General features: G+C 44.4%; 1 protein-coding gene across 1 annotated transcript in view; it reads right to left on the reverse strand.

Moving 5' to 3' along the window:
• The window catches only part of LOC120992102 (oocyte zinc finger protein XlCOF6-like), a 770,548-nt gene that overhangs the window by 20,404 nt on the left and 728,781 nt on the right, over positions 1 to 21,363 (reverse strand). The window contains exons 5-6 of the mRNA XM_040420871.1: positions 4,041 to 4,105; positions 1,924 to 2,026 (exon numbers count right to left, since the gene is read on the reverse strand). Coding sequence (XP_040276805.1) covers positions 1,924 to 2,026; positions 4,041 to 4,105 — 168 coding nt within the window. The remainder of the gene's footprint in view (positions 1 to 1,923; positions 2,027 to 4,040; positions 4,106 to 21,363) is intronic.

A 21,363-nucleotide genomic window follows, 5' to 3' on the forward strand; every position in this document is an offset into this window, starting at 1 on the left:
GAAGTTGGGGAATGTGTTTTGGGGTGTCATTTTACATATACCCATGCTGGGTGAGATAAATATCTTGGTCAAATGCCAACTTTGTATAAAAAAATGGGAAAAGTTGTCTTTTGCCAAGATATTTCTCTCACCCAGCAGGGGTATATGTAAAATGACACCCCAAAACACATTCCCCAACTTCTCCCGAGTACGGCGATACCAGATGTGTGACACTTTTTTGCAGCCTAGGTGGGCAAAGGGGCACACATTCCAAAGAGCACCTTTCGGATTTCACCGGTCATTTTTTACAGATTTTGATTGCAAACTACTTCTCACGCATATGGGCCCCTAAAATGCCAGGGCAGTATAACTACCCCACAAGTAACCCCATTTTGGAAAGAAGACACCCCAGGGTATTTCGTGAGGGGCATGGTGAGTTTCTAGAATTTTTTATTTTTTGTCACAAGTTAGTGGAATATGAGACTTTGTGAGAAAAAAAATCATCATTTTCCGCTAACTTGTGACAAAAAATAAAAAATTCTAGGAACTCGCCATGCCCCTCACGGAATACCTTGGGGTGTCTTCTTTCCAAAATGGGGTCACTTGTGGGGTAGTTATACTGCCCTGGCATTCTAGGGGCCCTAATGTGTGGTAAGTAGTTTGAAATCAAAATGTGTAAAAAATGACCTGTAAAATCCTAAAGATGCTCTTTGGAATGTGTGCCCCTTTGCCCACCTAGGCGGCAAAAAAGTGTCACACATGTGGTATCGCCGTACTCAGGAGAAGTTGGGGAATGTGTTTTGGGGTGTCATTTTACATATACCCATGCTGGGTGAGAGAAATATCTTGGCAAAAGACAACTTTTCCCATTTTTTTATACATTTGACCAAGATATTTATCTCACCCAGCATGGGTATATGTAAAATGACACCCCAAAACACATTCCCCAACTTCTCCTGAGTACGGCGATACCAGATGTATGACACTTTTTTGCAGCCTAGATGCGCAAAGGGGCCCAAATTCCTTTTAGGAGCGCATTTTTAGACATTTGGATCACAGACTTCTTCTCACACTTTCGGGCCCCTAAAATGCCAGGGCAGTATAAATACCCCACATGTGACCCCATTTTGGAAAGAAGACACCCCAAGGTATTCAATGAGGGGCATGGCGAGTTCATAGAATTTTTTTTTTTTTGGCACAAGTTAGCGGAAATAGATTTTTTTTTGTATTTTCTCACAAAGTCTCCCTTTCCGCTAACTTGGGACAAACATTTAAATCTTTCATGGACTCAATATGCCCCTGACGGAATACCTTGGGGTGTCTTCTTTCCGAAATGGGGTCACATGTGGGGTATTTATACTGCCCTGGCATTTTAGGGGCCCTAAAGCGTGAGACGAAGTCTGGAATATAAATGTCTAAAAATTTTTACGCATTTGGATTCCGTGAGGGGTATGGTGAGTTCATGTGAGATTTTATTTTTTGACACAAGTTAGTGGAATGAGACTTTGTAAGAAAAAAAAAACAAAAACAAAAAAAAACAATTTCCGCTAACTTGGGCCAAAAAAATATACACTCCCTGATCACCCCCTGTCATTGATCACCCCCCTGTAAGGCTCCATTCAGACGTCCGTATGTGTTTTGCGGATCCGATCCATGTATCCATGGATCCGTAAAAATCATACGGACGTCTGAATGGAGCCTTACAGGGGGGTGATCAATGACAGGGGGGTGATCACCCATATAGACTCCCTGATCACCCCCCTGTCATTGATCACCCCCCCCCTCCACGGATACATGGATCGGATCCGCAAAACACATACGGACGTCTGAATGGAGCCTTACAGGGGGGTGATCAATGACAGGGGGTGATCAGGGAGTGTATATGAGGTGATCACCCCCCTGTCATTGATCACCCCCCTGCTCTGTTTATTTGTTTCTACTCACCTGGGTTGTTATCTGTAGTAATTTCTTCCTTACACTGGTCATCACCCCTCACATATGTATATGTAGAATTAATATTATTCAGATCTTTATCCACATTCAAAAGCTGCAAAACAAACAATATTATTATCACAATCAATCATACAAATAACTTAATAAATGTTCAAAAAGAGTAGAGAGGATCATTAATTATCACGACAAACAAAAAAATAACATGACAGCACTATTTATCTTATGGCTGTAGATCTTCTTCATCAGAACATAGATATTAGATGATGGCTCAATGACAAGAACCTCATATGTTTTTGGAATGGCTAGACGTGGATCAAATTGATTCAGTGGAGAAAGTTGGTCTTCAGTGATGTTTGTCTCAGGAAAAAGGAAGGAAAAGATAGAAATAAATCCAGTTGGTTTCTTATTCCTGCTGCCAGTATCCGTAACCAGAACATTTAAAGCGGTTCCAGGCATCTTTAATCCCATCATCTCACCATATTTCATTACACACGTACAATAATATGGATAAAATACACAAAAATAACACATCCTAGATCTGAATTAATTAAATATTCTTCTGAAATACTTTGTTCTTTACATAGTTGAATGTGCTGACAACAAAATCACACAAAAATAAAAAAATGGAAGTCAAATTTTTCAACCCATGGAGGTCTGGATTTGGAGTCACACTCAAAATTAAAGTGGAAAAACACACTACAGGCTGATCCAACTTTGATGTAATGTCCTTAAAACAAGTCAAAATGAGGCTCAGTAGTGTGTGTGGCCTCCACGTGCCTGTATGACCTCCCTACAACGCCTGTGCATGCTCCTGATGAGGTGGCGGACGGTCTCCTGAGGGATCTCCTCCCAGACCTGCACTAAAGCATCTGCCAACTCCTGGACGTTGGTGGATAGAGCGAGACATGATGTCCCAGATGTGCTCAATTGGATTCAGGTCTGGGGAACGGGCGGGCCAGTCCATAGCATCAATGCCTTCGTCTTGCAGGAACTGCTGACACACTCCAGCCACATGAGGTCTAGCATTGTCTTGCATTAGGAGGAACCCAGGGCCAACCGCACCAGTATATGGTCTCACAAGGGGTCTGAGGATCTCATCTCGGTACCTAATGGAAGTCAGGCTACCTCTGGCGAGCACATGGAGGGCTGTGTGGCCCTCCAAAGAAATGCCACCCCACACCACTACTGACCCAATGCCAAACCGGTCATGCTGGAGGATGTTGCAGGCAGCAGAACGTTCTCCACGGCGTCTCCAGACTCTGTCACGTCTGTCACATGTGCTCAGTGTGAACCTGCTTTCATCTGTGAAGAGCACAGGGCGCCAGTGGCGAATTTGCCAATCTTGGTGTTCTCTGGCAAATTCCAAACGTCCTGCACGGTGTTGGGCTGTAAGCACAACCCCCACCTGTGGACGTCGGGCCTTCATATCACCCTCATGGAGTCTGTTTCTGACCGTTTGAGCAGACACATGCACATTTGTGGCCTGCTGGAGGTCATTTTGCAGGGCTCTGGCAGTGCTGCTCCTGTTCCTCCTTGCACAAAGGCGGAGGTAGCGGTCCTGCTGCTGGGTTGTTGCCCTCCTACGGCCTCCTCCACGTCTCCTGATGTACTGGCCTGTCTCCTGGTAGCGCCTCCATGCTCTGGACACTACGCTGACAGACACAGCAAACCTTCTTGCCACAGCTCGCATTGATGTGCCATCCTGGATAAGCTGCACTACCTGAGCCACTTGTGTGGGTTGTAGACTCCGTCTCATGCTACCACTAGAGTGAAAGCACCGCCAGCATTCAAAAGTGACCAAAACATCAGCCAGGAAGCATAGGAACTGAGAGGTGTTCTGTGGTCACCACCTGCAGAACCACTCCTTTATTGGGGGTGTCTTGCTAATTGCCTATAATTTCCACCTGTTGTCTATCCCATTTGCACAACAGCATGTGAAATTGATTGTCACTCAGTGTTGCTTCCTAAGTGGACAGTTTGATTTCACAGAAGTGTGATTGACTTGGAGTTACATTGTGTTGTTTAAGTGTTCCCTTTATTTTTTTGAGCAGTGTAAGACTGAACACAAGGACTTCACAGCCTTCTACAGACCATAGAAGAATATCTACCTGATGATCCTGTGGAGGATGAGGACTGGGACATCTCTCTGGTGTTCTTCTCTTACTGGGTATTCCTGTAGGAGACACATACAGTGACTGAATTCATTCTTTACATACAGATAAATAAAATACATTTTTATTTTGTCCTGTCTATTACCTGGTGACATGAGGGTCTGGTGCTTCTCCATCATGATATCCTTGTACAGATCCTTGTGTCCTTCTACATACTCCCACTCCTCCATGGAGAAATAGACAGTGACATCCTGACACCTTATAGGAACCTGACAACACAATGATACCGTCATCACCCAGACCCCTCCAGTGCTGTTACTGTATAATGCCCCAGCATTCCCAGCAGTGTCACCTCTCCAGTCAGCAGCTCCATCATCTTGTGGATGAGTTCTAGGATCTTCTGTTCATTGATCTCCTCATGTATCAGGGGGTGAGATGGAGGCCCCGTGATAAGGCTCAAGGTTCTTCCCCATCCTTCAGACACAGGGGCCTGACAGCGCTGACTAGAGGTCTTCTTCACCACTGTGTAATCCTGGATAGAGGGAGACACAGTAATAAATATCACTACTGACATTTCCAGAGTCCATCACCTCTACAGCTATTTCAATCTGTTATTACCAGGGTGGATAAAAATCAATATTTAAAAAAAAAAAAAAAATTGGGATTTTTTTATTTATTTAAATCGGATTTTTTTAATTTAAATCTGATTTTTTTTAATACAAAATGCTTTTTGAGGAAAATATATTACCATCTAAAGGTTATTCCATCATGAAATAAAGATTAGTTTTTTTTAATTATGTAGAATAAGGCTGTATATGTTTCATTTTTTTGGTAAATAAATTCCATTAATCCATGCACAATGTCATGCTCTTCCAGAGGTTTTTGTATGATTATTGGGCAGTTTCTCTGCCTACAAGATATTATCACAGATTCTTGGTTTACTTTTGCAGTTCTCAAAACTGAATTTGACTCAGCAGAGATCACATGCCTCTTCTTCACAGCAAAAATGTTATAACATGAACAGAGTTGAGAAAAAGACCTTAATCCTACCGTAACTTCTACAAACCTATGAACGCAGAATCAACCTAATCAAACTAATATGAAAAGTTGTTATTCTAAAAATCTTCATCTACTTGCATATTATAAGTTATACCAGCAAGAATTAGTCTTTATGTAGAAAACTATGATTTAAATCAAGCCTTACTGACTAGTGATTTAAATCAAATCCACCCTGGTTATTACCATAGATAAGAAGGATGTAATGTGACATCATCAGAATCTCTCACCTCTCCAGTCCCATCATATGTTATTACCATAGATAAGAATGATGTAATGTGACATCATCAGAATCTCTCACCTCTCCGGTCATATCATCTGTTATTACCATAGATAAGAAGGATGTAATGTGACATCATCAGAATCTCTCACCTCTCCGGTAAGTTGGAAGAGTATCTCTAGGGTGAGATTTATTATCCTCTCTGCCATCTTGTCTCTGTCCCTATCCATGATGGGTCAATCAGGAAAATTCTGTTCAGTGCAAGATATTAACTGAAATGTTTCTATATTGTAGGAACCTAAATGGAAAGAAGAAGAAACAATGTAAAAACCAGACATAATCCCATGTAAAAATACATGAATTAGTTAATCAGGGGGAACATCTGAGGAGATATTACAGTGTAGATGTTGTAGCTTCTCTCTTCCTTGCACCTCCACATCGGCAAGGACAGAAGGGTTTCCCCACCTCCCAGGGACAGCAAACAACATGGAAGGTAGTAATAAAAAGCCCTTCAGCTATACCTGATCCAGTTGTTTCCTGACACTTGGGATACTTAGTAGAAGGTGAAAGCAGAGTAGGATTGTTTCGAGCGGTAGCAGTGTCCTCCCTCCTTGTTTTGGGTGTAAGTCCTCCTGCGGGAAGGCAGCCCCGTGATGTGGCGCAGATATTGGAAAGTTTAATTCTGATGGGATCAGGCCATGTCTGAAAGACCTTAATATTAATATATTATATTATCGCCAGGATACGCCATCAGTGTCAGACAGTTGTGGGACCCACCTCTGAGACACGCACCCATCTCCAGAACAGAGCAGCTGTGCATGTGCGGCCACCCTCCAATGACCGCTATGCGAGTTCTAAAAATAGCAGCTATTTTCAATGGAAACCTACGTATGGTCTTATGATCTATATTTTATAACTGCAAATGTCATGTGATGTTTTTTTTTCTGTTTCAAGCCTATATTATTGTGAGCTTGTCTTTGAATAAAGAGAAATCTGATACAATTACATGCAATGTATGTGTCAGTTTCCCCGATCGCTTGAATCGTATCCCTTTTAATTTGGATTCCAACAAATATAGGTGAAGGTATATTTCCCTAACACACTCATGGCACCTTCTAGCTATATGCCACACATGTTGAAATTGGGTAACCCCTTTAAGAAAGGCCCGGCCTAACAGACTGCCTGTAGGTCTATTGCTGAATAAGCCAAACAATAAGACAGCATTGTGAGGTTCCCTTCTGGGATAGGAAAACTCGTTAAATACATTTTAATAACAGGGGTAATCCCATCTGGGACCCGCACCTATCCTTAGAATGGAGCCTGCAAAGTGCAGAAGGGCAGACCGTGCATGCGAGGCTGAGCACCAATACAATGTATGGCGCTGTCCTTGGTGAGCACAGAAAAAGCCACATCACTCACAGGAGCACAGACGCCTTCACAAACAGCTGATCGGTAGGGGGTCCCGGGTGTTGGACCCCCACCGATCAGACACTGATGACTAGTGTTGAATGAATCAAAGTAACAAAGGTGGACTTTGCTAGAAGTTTCAGGGAAACTTCAATTCACTGCGAAACCGAATTTCCTCGTGCTTTGTGGTAAGGAATTAATGTTCCCTGGAATGGTGGTAAAAAGAACCCCATCATACTCACCTCATCCTTTTGAGTGCAAAGAGGCCGCCGCGGCCATCTTGCATAAAGATCCTGCGTGGTTACATGTAACGTCACCAAGATGGCTAGTGTCATCACGTCATCATGCACAACGCTAGATTTCGCGCTGGATCTTGAAGCATGGATGGCCTCTTCGCGCTCAAATTGATAAGGTCTGAAAGGCCTTAATATTAATCTCAGATGCTGCGATCAGCGATGAATGCGGCATCTAAAGTGTTCAATGACGGGGGCTGCGCAATTTCCTTTCCCCGTCATTGTGCCCGCTACTTACAAAGAAATGCACTTTGTGAATTAAGTCATTTGTCACAAAGCGATTTTTTTTGTTAAATTCATCAAAGCAGCAGAATCTAATTTTTAAGAACTTTTCCCATCTCTGCGGACGACCGATCCTGAGGATAGTTCATCAGTAAAAAAAACTCGGAAAACCCTTTTAAAAAAAATATAAATAAATTTGAATCATTTTGCAAAAGCGTGTAATAAAAATGGACGTGTCTACCTGGTATCATCGTCATAGTGCGATGGGCCAGGTGGTGGGTTAGCACACATAGTGCACTCATTTGAGTGTTTGGGGTGTCATGATGAAGGACCCAAATTAAAGGAGGTCTGAAACGCGTAACATTGTATCCTGTCTTGGAAGTTTTTAACCGTTGAAATAAAGATCCCTCTGTTTTTTGCTAGGAGTTGGACTTCTAAAGTTTTTGGGATTTTCGTTGGAGCGGCTAAGCCCAGGGGCCGCTGTCCGTGCTCAGCTTAAACAGGCAGCAGGTGAGAGCTGCTTTTTTCTAAAAACTTTCTCATCGTCATAGTACTGGAAATTCTCATGATATTTAACCCCTTCTTATCCCAGACAACTCTCATTTTTTCCCTCCTGCCTTCAAGAGCTATAATGTTTTTATTTTCTGTCAGCGCAGCCATACAGAGGTTTGTTTTTCACAAAATGAGTTGAACAAATTATATGTGGACTGGAAAAGCTGTTAAATACTGACCTCCGGGCGATCCCCTCCATCACCTTGTACCCCAATCCTTACATGACTGTGAGCAGACACTTACCTCCTCCTGCAGAGCAGCCCTGAGGTTGTTCTGTGCTTACAGGACCTGTGATGATGTCACAGCCATGTGTGGGAGGAGTCAGGAATCACATGACCAGGTATTTAACTGTAGATGCTGAAGCTTAGTGAGTGAAAGGACCTTTGGTGATGTCATGACCATGTGACCATGTGTGGGCGGAGTCAGGAATCACATGACCAGGTATTTAACTGTAGATGCTGAAGCTTAGTGAGTGAAAGGACCTTTGGTGATGTCATGACCATGTGACCATGTGTGGACGGAGTCAGGCTCCAGGCTGTGCTGTCTGAGGAGATTCTTCTTGATAATGTGACGAGAGGTGACAGAGATGTGTGCGCCGCCTGAGGCCGTGTTCACACTGCAAAATCAGTGTCAGGAAACAGGTGGATTGTGGTGGCAGATCTGTAAGTCGCTGCAGGTTTTACAGGAGTTTTGGGTTGAGGTTTCTTTGCTTCTGCATTAACTTCTCTGAAATTCAAATCTGTTTCCAAAAAGTAACATCAAGAATTTTTTAAATCAGCGACGGAAAACACCTCGACCGTTATACTCTGTGTGCACCAGATGGCGGCATTAACATTATAGTAAAGGGGGAAACTGCTGGTGAGATATAGGTGTGGGGTTAGCTTAATGCTTTATAGCTCTGTGCTGTATGCTTTATATATACACAGCTCTGCGCTGTATGCTTTATATATACACAGCTCTGTGCTGTATGCTTTATATATACACAGCTCTGTACTGTATGCTTTATATCTACACAGCTCTGTACTGTATGATTTATATATACACAGCTCTGTACTGTATGCTTTATATATACACAGCTCTGTGCTGTATGCTTTATATATACACAGCTCTGTACTGTATGCTTTATATCTACACAGCTCTGTACTGTATGATTTATATATACACAGCTCTGTACTGTATGCTTTATATATACACAGCTCTGCGCTGTATGCTTTATATATACACAGTTCTGTACTGTATGCTTTATATATACACAGCTCTGTACTGTATGCTTTATATATACACAGCTCTGTGCTGTATGCTTTATATATACACAGCTCTGCGCTGTATGCTTTATATATACACAGCTCTGTGCTGTATGCTTTATATATACACAGCTCTGTGCTGTATGCTTTATACATACACAGCTCTGTACTGTATGCTTTATATATACACAGCTCTGTACTGTATGCTTTATATATACACAGCTCTGTACTGTATGCTTTATATATACACAGCTCTGTACTGTATGCTTTATATATACACAGCTCTGTACTGTATGCTTTATATATACACAGCTCTGTGCTGTATGCTTTATATATACACAGCTCTGTACTGTATGCTTTATATACACAGCTCTGCGCTGTATGCTTTATATATACACAGCTCTGTACTGTATGCTTTATATATACACAACTCTGCGCTGTATGCTTTATATATACACAGCTCTGTACTGTATGCTTTATATATACACAGCTCTGTACTGTATGCTTTATATATACACAGCTCTATACTGTATGCTTTATATATACACAGCTCTGTACTGTATGTTTTATATATACACAGCTCTGTACTGTATACTTTATATATACACAGCTCTGTACTGTATGCTTTATATATACACAGCTCTGTGCTGTATGCTTTATATATACACAGCTCTGTGCTGTATCCTTTATATATACACAGCTCTGTACTGTATGCTTTATATATACACAGCTCTGTACTGTACGCTTTATATATACACAGCTCTGTGCTGTATGCTTTATATATACATAGATCTGTACTGTATGCTTTATATATACACAGCTCTATACTGTATGATTTATATATACACAGCTCTGCACTGTATCCTTTATATATACACAGCTCTGTGCTGTATGCTTTATATATACACAGCTCTGTACTGTATGCTTTATATATACACAGCTCTGTGCTGTATGCTTTATATATACACAGCTCTGCGCTGTATGCTTTATATATACACAGCTCTGTACTGTATGCTTTATATATACACAGCTCTGTACTGTATGCTTTATATATACACAGCTCTGTACTGTATGCTTTATATATACACAGCTCTGTGCTGTATGCTTTATATATACACAGCTCTGTACTGTATGCTTTATATATACACAGCTCTGTGCTGTATGCTTTATATATACACAGCTCTGTACTGTATGCTTTATATATACACTGCGTGCAGAATTATTAGGCAAATGAGTATTTTGACCACATCAACCTCTTTATGCATGTTGTCTTACTCCAAGCTGTATAGGCTCGAAAGCCTACTACCAATTAAGCATATTAGGTGATGTGCATCTCTGTAATGAGAAGGGGTGTGGTCTAATGACATCAACACCCTATATTAGGTGTGCATAATTATTAGGCAACTTCCTTTCCTTTGGCAAAATGGGTCAAAAGAAGTACTTGACAGGCTCAGAAAAGTCAAAAATAGTGAGATATCTTGCAGAGGGATGCAGCGCTCTTAAAATTGCAAAGCTTCTGAAGCGTGATCATCGAACAATCAAGCGTTTCATTCAAAATAGTCAACAGGGTCGCAAGAAGCGTGTGGAAAAACCAAGGCGCAAAATAACTGCCCATGAACTGAGAAAAGTCAAGCGTGCAGCTGCCAAGATGCCACTTGCCACCAGTTTGGCCATATTTCAGAGCTGCAACATAACTGGAGTGCCCAAAAGCACAAGGTGTGCAATACTCAGAGACATGGCCAAGGTAAGAAAGGCTGAAAGACGACCACCACTGAACAAGACACACAAGCTGAAACGTCAAGACTGGGCCAAGAAATATCTCAAGACTGGACTGATGAAATGAGCGTGAGTCTTGATGGGCCCGTGGCTGGATTGGTAAAGGGCAGAGAGCTCCAGTCCGACTCAGACGCCAGCAAGGTGGAGGTGGAGTACTGGTTTGGGCTGGTATCATCAAAGATGAGCTTGTGGGGCCTTTTCGGGTTGAGGATGGAGTCAAGCTCAACTCCCAGTCCTACTGCCAGTTTCTGGAAGACACCTTCTTCAAGCAGTGGTACAGGAAGAAGTCTGCATCCTTCAAGAAAAACATGATTTTCATGCAGGACAATGCTCCATCACACGCGTCCAAGTACTCCACAGCGTGGCTGGCAAGAAAGGGTATAAAAGAAGAAAATCTAATGACATGGCCTCCTTGTTCACCTGATCTGAACCCCATTGAGAACCTGTGGTCCATCGTCAAATGTGAGATTTACAAGGAGGGAAAACAGTACACCTCTCTGAACAGTGTTTGGGAGGCTGTGGTTGCTGCTGCACGCAATGTTGATGGTGAACAGATCAAATCACTGACAGAATCCATGGATGGCAGGCTTTTGAGTGTCCTTGCAAAGAAAGGTGGCTATATTGGTCACTGATTTGTTTTTGTTTTGTTTTTGAATGTCAGAAATGTATATTTGTGAATGTTGAGATGTTATATTGGTTTCACTGGTAAAAATAAATAATTGAAATGGGTATATATTTGTTTTTTGTTAAGTTGCCTAATAATTATGCACAGTAATAGTCACCTGCACACACAGATATCCCCCTAAAATAGCTAAAACTAAAAACAAACTAAAAACTACTTCCAAAAATATTCAGCTTTGATATTAATGAGTTTTTTGGGTTCATTGAGAACATGGTTGTTGTTCAATAATAAAATTAATCCTCAAAAATACAACTTGCCTAATAATTCTGCACTCCCTGTACACAGCTCTGTGCTGTATGCTTTATACACTGCTCAAAAAAATAAAGGGAACACAAAAATAACACATCCTAGATCTGAATTAATTAAATATTCTTCTGAAATACTTTGTTCTTTACATAGTTGAATGTGCTGACAACAAAATCACACAAAAATAAAAAAATGGAAATCAAATTTTTCAACCCATGGAGGTCTGGATTTGGAGTCACACTCAAAATTAAAGTGGAAAAACACACTACAGGCTGATCCAACTTTGATGTAATGTCCTTAAAACAAGTCAAAATGAGGCTCAGTAGTGTGTGTGGCCTCCACGTGCCTGTATGACCTCCCTACAATGCCTGTGCATGCTCCTGATGAGGTGGCGGACGGTCTCCTGAGGGATCTCCTCCCAGACCTGGACTAAAGCATCTGCCAACTCCTGGACAGTCTGTGGTGCAATGTGACGTTGGTGAATAGAGCGAGACATGATGTCCCAGATGTGCTCAATTGGATTCAGGTCTGGGGAACGGGCGGGCCAGTCCATAGCATCAATGCCTTCGTCTTGCAGGAACTGCTGACACACTCCAGCCACATGAGGTCTAGCATTGTCTTGCATTAGGAGGAACACAGGGCCAACCGCACCAGCATATGGTCTCACAAGGGGTCTGAGGATCTCATCTAGGTACCTAATGGCAGTCAGGCTACCTCTGGCGAGCACATGGAGGGCTGTGCGGCCCTCCAAAGAAATGCCACCCCACACCATTACTGACCCAATGCCAAACCGGTTATGCTGGAGGATGTTGCAGGTAGCAGAACGTTCTCCACGGCGTCTCCAGACTCTGTCACGTCTGTCACATGTGCTCAGTGTGAACCTGCTTTCATCTGTGAAGAGCACAGGGTGCCAGTGGCGAATTTGCCAATCTTGGTGTTCTCTGGCAAATGCCAAACGTCCTGCACGGTGTTGGGCTGTAAGCACAACCCCCACCTGTGGACGTCGGGCCCTCATATCACCCTCATGGAGTCTGTTTCTGACCGTTTGAGCAGACACATGCACATTTGTGGCCTGCTGGAGGTAATTTTGCAGGGCTCTGGCAGTGCTCCTCCTGTTCCTCCTTGCACAAAGGCAGAGGTAGCGGTCCTGCTGCTGGGTTGTTGCCCTCCTACGGCCTCCTCCACGTCTCCTGATGTACTGGCCTGTCTCCTGGTAGCGCCTCCATGCTCTGGACACTACGCTGACAGACACAGCAAACCTTCTTGCCACAGCTCGCATTGATGTGCCATCCTGGATAAGCTGCACTACCTGAGCCACTTGTGTGGGTTGTAGACTCCGTCTCATGCTACCACTAGAGTGAAAGCACCGCCAGCATTCAAAAGTGACCAAAACATCAGCCAGGAAGCATAGGAACTGAGAAATGGTCTGTGGTCACCACCTGCAGAACCACTCCTTTATTGGGGGTGTCTTGCTAATTGCCTATAATTTCCACCTGTTGTCTATCCCATTTGCACAACAGCATGTGAAATTGATTGTCACTCAGTGTTGCTTCCTAAGTGGACAGTTTGATTTCACAGAAGTGTGATTGACCTGGAGTTACATTGTGTTGTTTAAGTGTTCCCTTTATTTTTTTGAGCAGTGTATATACACAGCTCTGTGCTGTATGCTTTATATATACACAGCTCTGTGCTGTATGCTTTATATATACACAGCTCTACGCTGTATGCTTTATATATACACAGCTCTGCGCTGTATGCTTTATATATACACAGCTCTGCGCTGTATGCTTTATATATACACAGCTCTGCGCTGTATCCTTTATATATACACAGCTCTGCGCTGTATGCTTTATATACACACAGCTCTGTACTGTATGCTTTATATATACACAGCTCTGTACTGTATGCTTTATATATACACAGCTCTGTACTGTATGCTTTATATATACACAGCTCTACGCTGTATGCTTTATATATACACAGCTCTGCGCTGTATGCTTTATATATACACAGCTCTGCGCTGTATGCTTTATATATACACAGCTCTGTACTGTATGCTTTATATATACACAGCTCAGTGCTGTATGCTTTATATATACACAGCTCTGCGCTGTATGCTTTATATATACACAGCTCTGCGCTGTATGCTTTATATATATACACAGCTCTGCGCTGTATGCTTTATATATATACACAGCTCAGTGCTGTATGCTTTATATATACACAGCTCTGTACTGTATGCTTTATATATACACAGCTCTGTACTGTATGCTTTATATATACACAGCTCTGTACTGTATGCTTTATATATACACAGCTCTGTGCTGTATGCTTTATATATACACAGCTCTGTACTGTATGCTTTATATATACACAGCTCTGTACTGTATGCTTTATATATACACAGCTCTGCGCTGTATGCTTTATATATACACAGCTCTGCACTGTATGCTTTATATATACACAGCTCTGTGCTGTATGCTTTATATATACACAGCTCTGTACTGTATACTTTATATATACACAGCTCTGTGCTGTATGCTTTATATATACACAGCTCTATATATTGTACGGATTCGCTCTGGTAGGCAGGGTAAGCAGACGCAATACAGAGGTGAGACCATGGTTGAAAAAACAAAAGTCCAGTGTTTATTCACACAGAAAAGGCAGAAAAGAAAAACAATGCTTTACAGGGTCCTGGTGTTAGTTCACACAGCAAGAGTTCCCAAAATAACATAAATCACCTGGCAGACCACAGCAGGCTTTAGGGCGCTCGACTCCCATCAGGCAGCTCTCAGCCTTGCAGTATGGCGGATCTCCTCAGCTCCCAAAAACACAGCGCTTCCACATCTCCACTATCACTTGGAGGATCATACCACACCCAGCTGAGCTGCTGGCTGGGTTTTTAAACCCCAGCCCAAAACCTGGTCTGGATGTGGGGAACAGCCACCCACCCTGCTCTTTGGCTGCTCCCAATAAGAACCGGCCCGGATTGGCTTTACAGCTTTCAATCAGTCCGTCCATTTGTGGATGGTACACAGACGTCCGTAACTGTTTAATATGCAGTAACTTACAGAGTTACCTCATGACCTTGGACATAAAAGGGGTCCCCTGGTCACTCAGGACCTCTTTAGGTAACCCCACTCGGGAGAACATTTCCATTAGCTCTTTAGCTATAAGTCTCGCTGATGTATGTTGCAGTGGCACTGCCTCTAGGTACCGAGTGGCGTAATCAAGGACAACAAAGATGTGTTGATGTCCCCTAGTGGACTTCGGTACTGGGCCTACTAGGTCCATAGCGATTTGCTCAAACGGTATCTCGATTATCGGGAGAGGCACCAAGGGACTGCAAAAAAGGTGGTGGGGGCTAGTTGCTTGGCAGGTAGGGCAAGACTTTGGCCTAGTTCACACGAACGTGTGTGATCCGTGGATGTATTGCTGGCCGCAATACACGGCCACAGTTCCGTGTGCATTCCACATCACGGATGCGGACCCATTCACTTCAATGGGTCTGGAATTGCGGAACGGCCACACGGAACGGGACCCCTCGGAAGCACTACGGAGTGCTTCCGTGGGGTTGCGTCCCGTACTTCCGTTCCGCAAAAAGATAGAACATGTCCTATCTTTTTGCGGAACGGGCGGATCGCGGACCCATTAAAGTGAATGGGTCCGCGATCCGATGCGGCTGACCTACGGGCACGGGTCACACACGTTCGTGTGAACTAGGTCTTACAGAACTCGTCCACCTCCTTAAACAGACTGGGCCAGTAAAACGGTTGTAGTATCCGGTCCTGTGTTTTCTGCATTCCCAGATGACCCCCGAGAACATGCTGGTGGGCTAACTCTAACACGAATTTGCGATAAGCCTGGGGCACCACCAACTATTCAATGGGATCACCTCGCAGCTGAGTTACCCGATACAACATATCCTGATGAACCACAAAACGGGGGAACAACGACTCTGCCCCTGGTTGTTGTGGTTCACCATCTACTATTAATACATTTTCCCAGGCTCGGGATAGGGTTGGGTCCCAGTGCTGGGCGGTACCAAAATTATCCCCGGAGACATTGAAGTCTGCCAGCTCAGGACCCAGTGGCAAGTCCTCCATGTCTCCTACCATCACACTTAGCGGGGTTGTCTCCCCCTCTTCCACCGAAGTGGTGGTCACCCCTACCGCTGGCCCTTCGGACTCAGGTTCCCAGGGTTCTGGTCTCCCCCTTGAGCCAGACCATTCTGCTAGGGTTACCCCTGTCTTATGGGTATCAGTTACTCTTGTAACCGGCCACAGTGCCGGGAAGTCTCTCCCTATTATAAGTTCATAGTGTAGGTTGGTTGCAACAGCCACCTCGTGGGTCCACCTGCCGGAAACCGTGGACAGAGACACCATAGCAGTAGGGTAGTCTTTTAAGTCCCCATGTATACACATGACTCCGACCTTACGACCGGTGTACTCAGCGGAGCGTACCAGGGAAGCCCTTACTAGGGTCACCAGACTCCATGAGTCCAACAGAGCCTCCGCTGGAGTGTCTCCCACCTCCACCTGGCACAGGTGGTTTAGAAACTCCGGAGCACCCATGGCACACAGTTTCCTGGCATATGATTGACGGAAGCCATAGTTCGTGTCCATAGGTTCCCCTTCCTGTGGACAGTCCGCTCGAACATGGCCAGTCTCCCGACACCGCCAGCAGACCATTGGAGCGGGGTCCACAGGGGCCACATCCTGGGCAGGTTTGGTGGGCACCAGTCTCCGGGGTGGAGGGACACGGGATTTGAGTGCCCCCCTCCCAAAAGAACCCCCCTGTAAGTTCCTGGTAGCCTCATATCGCTCCACCAGGTTGACCATCTCCAGCCCATTACCTGGAGAAACCTGGCCAATCCATTGCTGGAGAGGGGGTTGCAGAGCCCTCCAGAACCTGCCTGCTAGCAACCGGTCCAGCATAGCAGTGGGGCTCAGCACGTCTGGTTGTAGCCACTTTTGCAACAGGTTGAGCAGGTTATAATACTGGGGTCTCATGGGCTCAGCCGGGTTGTACTCCCACTGATGCACCCACTGGGCCCGGACCAGCACATTCACCCCCAGTCTTGGCAAAATCTCCCCATTTACCTTTGGGTAGTCGGCCGCTTGATCGTCCGGCAAATTGAAATATACACGCTGAGATGAGACTCTGATGCCAGGAAAGGAGCACCGACCTCCACCTTTCCCTCGTGGCCACTTTCTCATACATCGGCAGGTATTAAATGCACAACATCTTCCTTATTGCGTCTTCGTCAGGGCAACCTTTTGGTCACAGAGTGTGCCATCCAGTTCCGCAGCCTTTCCTGGGAGTTTTCCTGTAACAACAAGGCCCTGGTGGCTGCTTTTTGGAATGAGCTTTCCGGTTACATAAACGATGAATTAGCAGTTTTAGATCTTATAGCTACCCTGGACCATTTAATAACATTAGCCAAATGTATTGGTCCGATTATCTGGGAGAGAAAAAAAAGCCCCACTATTAGCACTTTTCTTCTAGGTGTCCTCGCTTCCTTTTTCTTTAACCTCTGTCCTCTATCTGAGGAGGAGTGCCGGCATAGATGCAGAAATAACATATGTCTTTACTATGGTGACAAGGGTCACAGTGTGAAGATATTTTCTCTCCAGAATAAACTACAGGTGCATCTCAAATTGGAATATCATTGAAAAAGTTATTTATTTTAGTAATTAAATTCAAAAAGTAAAACTCATATGTTATATAGACTCATTGCACACAGAGTAAAGTATTTCAAGCATTCATTTCTTTTAATGTTGATCATTATGGTTTACAGCTAATAAAATTCCAAACGTCAGTATCTTTAAAAATTAGAATAGTGTGAAAAAGTAGAATCTTGTAGATTTAGGCCTCATGCACACAACAGTGAAAAAAAACGTCCGTTAAAAACGGACACACTGTCCGTTTTTCAAGGCCATTTTGCATCAGTGTGTGCATCCATTTTCTGGCCGTGTGTCCGTTTTTCATGTCCGTTTTTCATGTCCGTTGAAAACAGACATGAAAAATGGATGAATTTGATTGGCAGTTATTTATAGACCCACCCTTCTGAGAACACCCACAGGATGGTAGGCCCCCAGCTAAAATAATGTCCCCCATAGTGTAGGATTTTTTTTTGTTGCTGCCCCCAGCTTTAATAATATCCCCATGTAGGCCCCCAGCTAAAATAATTTCCCCCGTAGTGTAAGATTTTTTTTTTACTGCCCCCAGCTTTAATAATGCCTATAATGTAGAGCCCCATCTTAAATAATGTCCCCCATAGTGTGTCTGTTTTTTTTTTTTTTAGGGCCCCCAGCTTTTTAATGCTTCCATAGAGTCTCACAGCCAAAATAAAACCTCACCCTATCCACTTGCTCGCGCTGCAGCAGTCTCTTCTCTCTTCACAGAACGGGACCTGCCGAAGGAGCGTGATGACGTCACTACGCGTCACCACGCAGATCGCAGGTCCCTCTAAATGAGAGAAGAGACTACCACACCATGACCTGTGTACCCGTTTTTAACGGCCGTTAGATGGGTGCACTCCTGTCAATCGGCCATTAAAAACGGTCTCATTGATTTCAATAGGACATGTCCTATTTTTGGACGGACGCTATTCACTGGCTGTTAAAAGAACAGCCATGTGAATAGCCCCATAGACTTCCACTGGTGCTAAAAATGGCAGTGTGACGGCCGTTACTTAGATGGCAGTCACACAGACATTTTTCACTGTTGTGTGCATGTAGCCTTAAGGTGTCACACTCTAATCAACACAAACACCTGCAAAGGTTTCCTAAGCATTTTAATGGTCCCTCAGTCTGGTTCAGTAGACTACACAATCATAGGGAAGACTGCTGACTTGACAGTTGTCCAGAAAACAGTCATTGACACCCTCCACGCGGATTAGCCTTAAGGGTCAGTGCTAGAGAAGCTGGCGACTAAGTTCTGTATCCAAGCATATCAATGGAGGAGAGGTGAGTGGATGGAAAAAGTGTGGTAGAAAAAGGTGCACTAGCAACAGGGATGACCGCAGCCTTGAAGTGATTGTCCAAAAAAGGCCTTTCACAAAGTTGCGGAAGATTTACAAGGAGTGGACTGTGGCTGGAGTTTCACGTTTCAGAGGCCCAAGGCAGAACTCTGGGACATCTTGCAAACAGGACACAGGCAGATACAGACCAGGGACCAACAGAGTGTTTTATTACACATGTAATAGTAAACATGACAGTGCTGAAAAGCAGGGTAAGCAATAGTAGTAGCACTACCACAGAACCAAGTTCACTGACAGACCAGAGGCAAAACCCAGAGGGCGAAGAGCCAGTGAGCCCCATTCTTCACAGAGCCCCTGGTGGTGGGGATGAACTGGGCCGGGGGCTCACTGGTCGCACCTCCAGGAAGGTCCCGGTACACTTGGCTGCTACATGCAGAGAACCAAAGACAACAGGACTGGAACCCAACCAAACTCACAACATGGATCAGATGACAAATGGGAACCAGCACACAGGCAGATGCCCGGACACCAAGCGGAATAGAAGCATGTCGGTCTCAGGCAGAGCTGCCCACAGACTAAAGATCCTCCCTCCTGAGAACCCAGGAGCCCTCTAACGAGGGATCTGGCAAAGGGACGGGAGGATTGCAGAGGCGGCGCTGAGCTGTAGAAGGCGGCGCTGAAGACAGGGAAGGCGGCGATGAAGACGGAAGGCGGCGCTGGGCACCGGACGGCGAGGGGTGCGGCCGGGCACCCTGTATTAACGGACCTCCCCTTGGGCACCTTAAGTAAGTGATTGGCAGGTTATAAAAACCTGTGTTTTGGACAAATAGAGCCACAGTGAGGTTTAAAAAGGCCAGCTTAGGATTCTTCTTATTAGTCCGGACATGAGGATATCTTTAGGTTATAGGGGTAAAATCTGATGACAGAATCCCTTTAACACTGAAGAGGGATACAATAGACAGTCAGAGGAACTAAAAGGTAGACTACTTGACAGAGGGATGTAGACACAGCCAGAAAGAAAGCAGGTTCCTTCACTCAACAAGAATTATTACATAGGAAAAGGAGAAATGTTCGTAGTGAAATGGAGAGATTCATTTTCACTTTCAAATATAGTCCCGCAGCAAATCTCATTAAACGTGCCATCTGTAACAATTGGGATATTTTGAAAAATGAGGAAGGGTTGGAAGGGACTGCAAACAATAGACCACTTATAGCCTTCAAAAAGTGCCACACCATAAAGGATCAAATTGTAAGGAGCAGGTTCAGGAACAAAGTGACCAGCAATTGGCTGTCATCTAGTAGACCTGAGGGCAATTTCAAATGTGGGAATTGCTCCTTCTGCAATTATAACAATCAAAGGAAACACCTGTCTTTTGGTGGGGTTTCGCACAGAGTTACACAATTTATTACCTGCAGAAGTAACTATGTTTTCTACTTGATCACTTGCCATTGCGGGGCCTTTTACATAGGGAAAACAATCCGCCCCTTGTTTGAGAGGTTTAGAGAGCAAGTGTTAAGGCTGGCCGCAGGCTAGCCTGGATTTGTGGGAGGGGCCGGTACCTGTCTTAAGCAGTCCGGCTCCCCCAGGCAGCACGTCGGCATTCGGACGTCTGCTACTTCCGGGTGTGACGTCATCAGCAAGCGTCCTGCACGAGTCGGATCTCAGAGAAGCCGGGTGTACCTTTCCCTTCAGTCTGCAAGCTGTTCAGATCGTTTTCCAAGATAACTGGTTTGTTTGGGGAGCGTGGCAACATGGAGGAGGGTAGGAGGGTGTGTAGAGAGGGGGAAGTGTGCCGGAGGATCGCTTCTCCTCACTGCGTTCAGGCACATGCAATTCAAGTTTTGGCACCAGGGGGCAGCATTGTCACATGGTTGGAGCTCATTGCCTGTTCAGCACTTTCAACATAACCTGGATCTAAGTTCATACAGGGGCTGCGAGTCATCTGGGCTCAGCAGGTTAAACTCTGGTAGCTGGGTCCTGGTGCCATTACTGAGTTGATTACTTACAAGGTTGCTGCTTGTGCACATGTTTGACACTCTTCACATACACTACATACATACCTTAGACACATAGTTCGCACATCAAGCAGTTTGACGAAAAAAAAAAAGAGTGGGTTGTTCAAATAAAGAAAAAGAAAAAAAAAAGAATTTTTGGGATTTAAAAAAATAAATAAAATTTTGGGGAACCTTTATCCACCAAGCTTCATCCATACACCTCTAGCATAGGTACAGCCGCCAATACAGCTACACGCTCGCACGACATACACACCCCGTTTCATCTCGTAGACTAGTGTCATACGTCATACGGTCTGTTTTCCACAAATCCTATACTTACATACATCACCTACCACGTTTGTAGGTTCGTTAGCCCGCAGTATTTGTTTTTAATTAATCTGCCACGTCACAGATTCACACAAACTCAGGCTCGCTTCATACGTCAGTGGAAACGACTATCATACTCCCTGTCAGCCTCGAAGGCTTTCGTTCAATCGTTTCACACTGCTGGGGGGGAGGGGAGGGGCTTAGATTCCGTCATCTTGTCTGTCAGCTTACGGGCAGCAGGTCGTAGGGTTAACAGTTTTTTTTTTGTTTGTTTTGTGGTGTGTGTTGTGTTGTTGGCACATCCGGTCACGG

Source organism: Bufo bufo, chromosome 2 (genome assembly GCF_905171765.1).
Source record: "Bufo bufo chromosome 2, aBufBuf1.1, whole genome shotgun sequence".
Classification (NCBI taxonomy): Eukaryota; Metazoa; Chordata; class Amphibia; order Anura; family Bufonidae; genus Bufo; species Bufo bufo.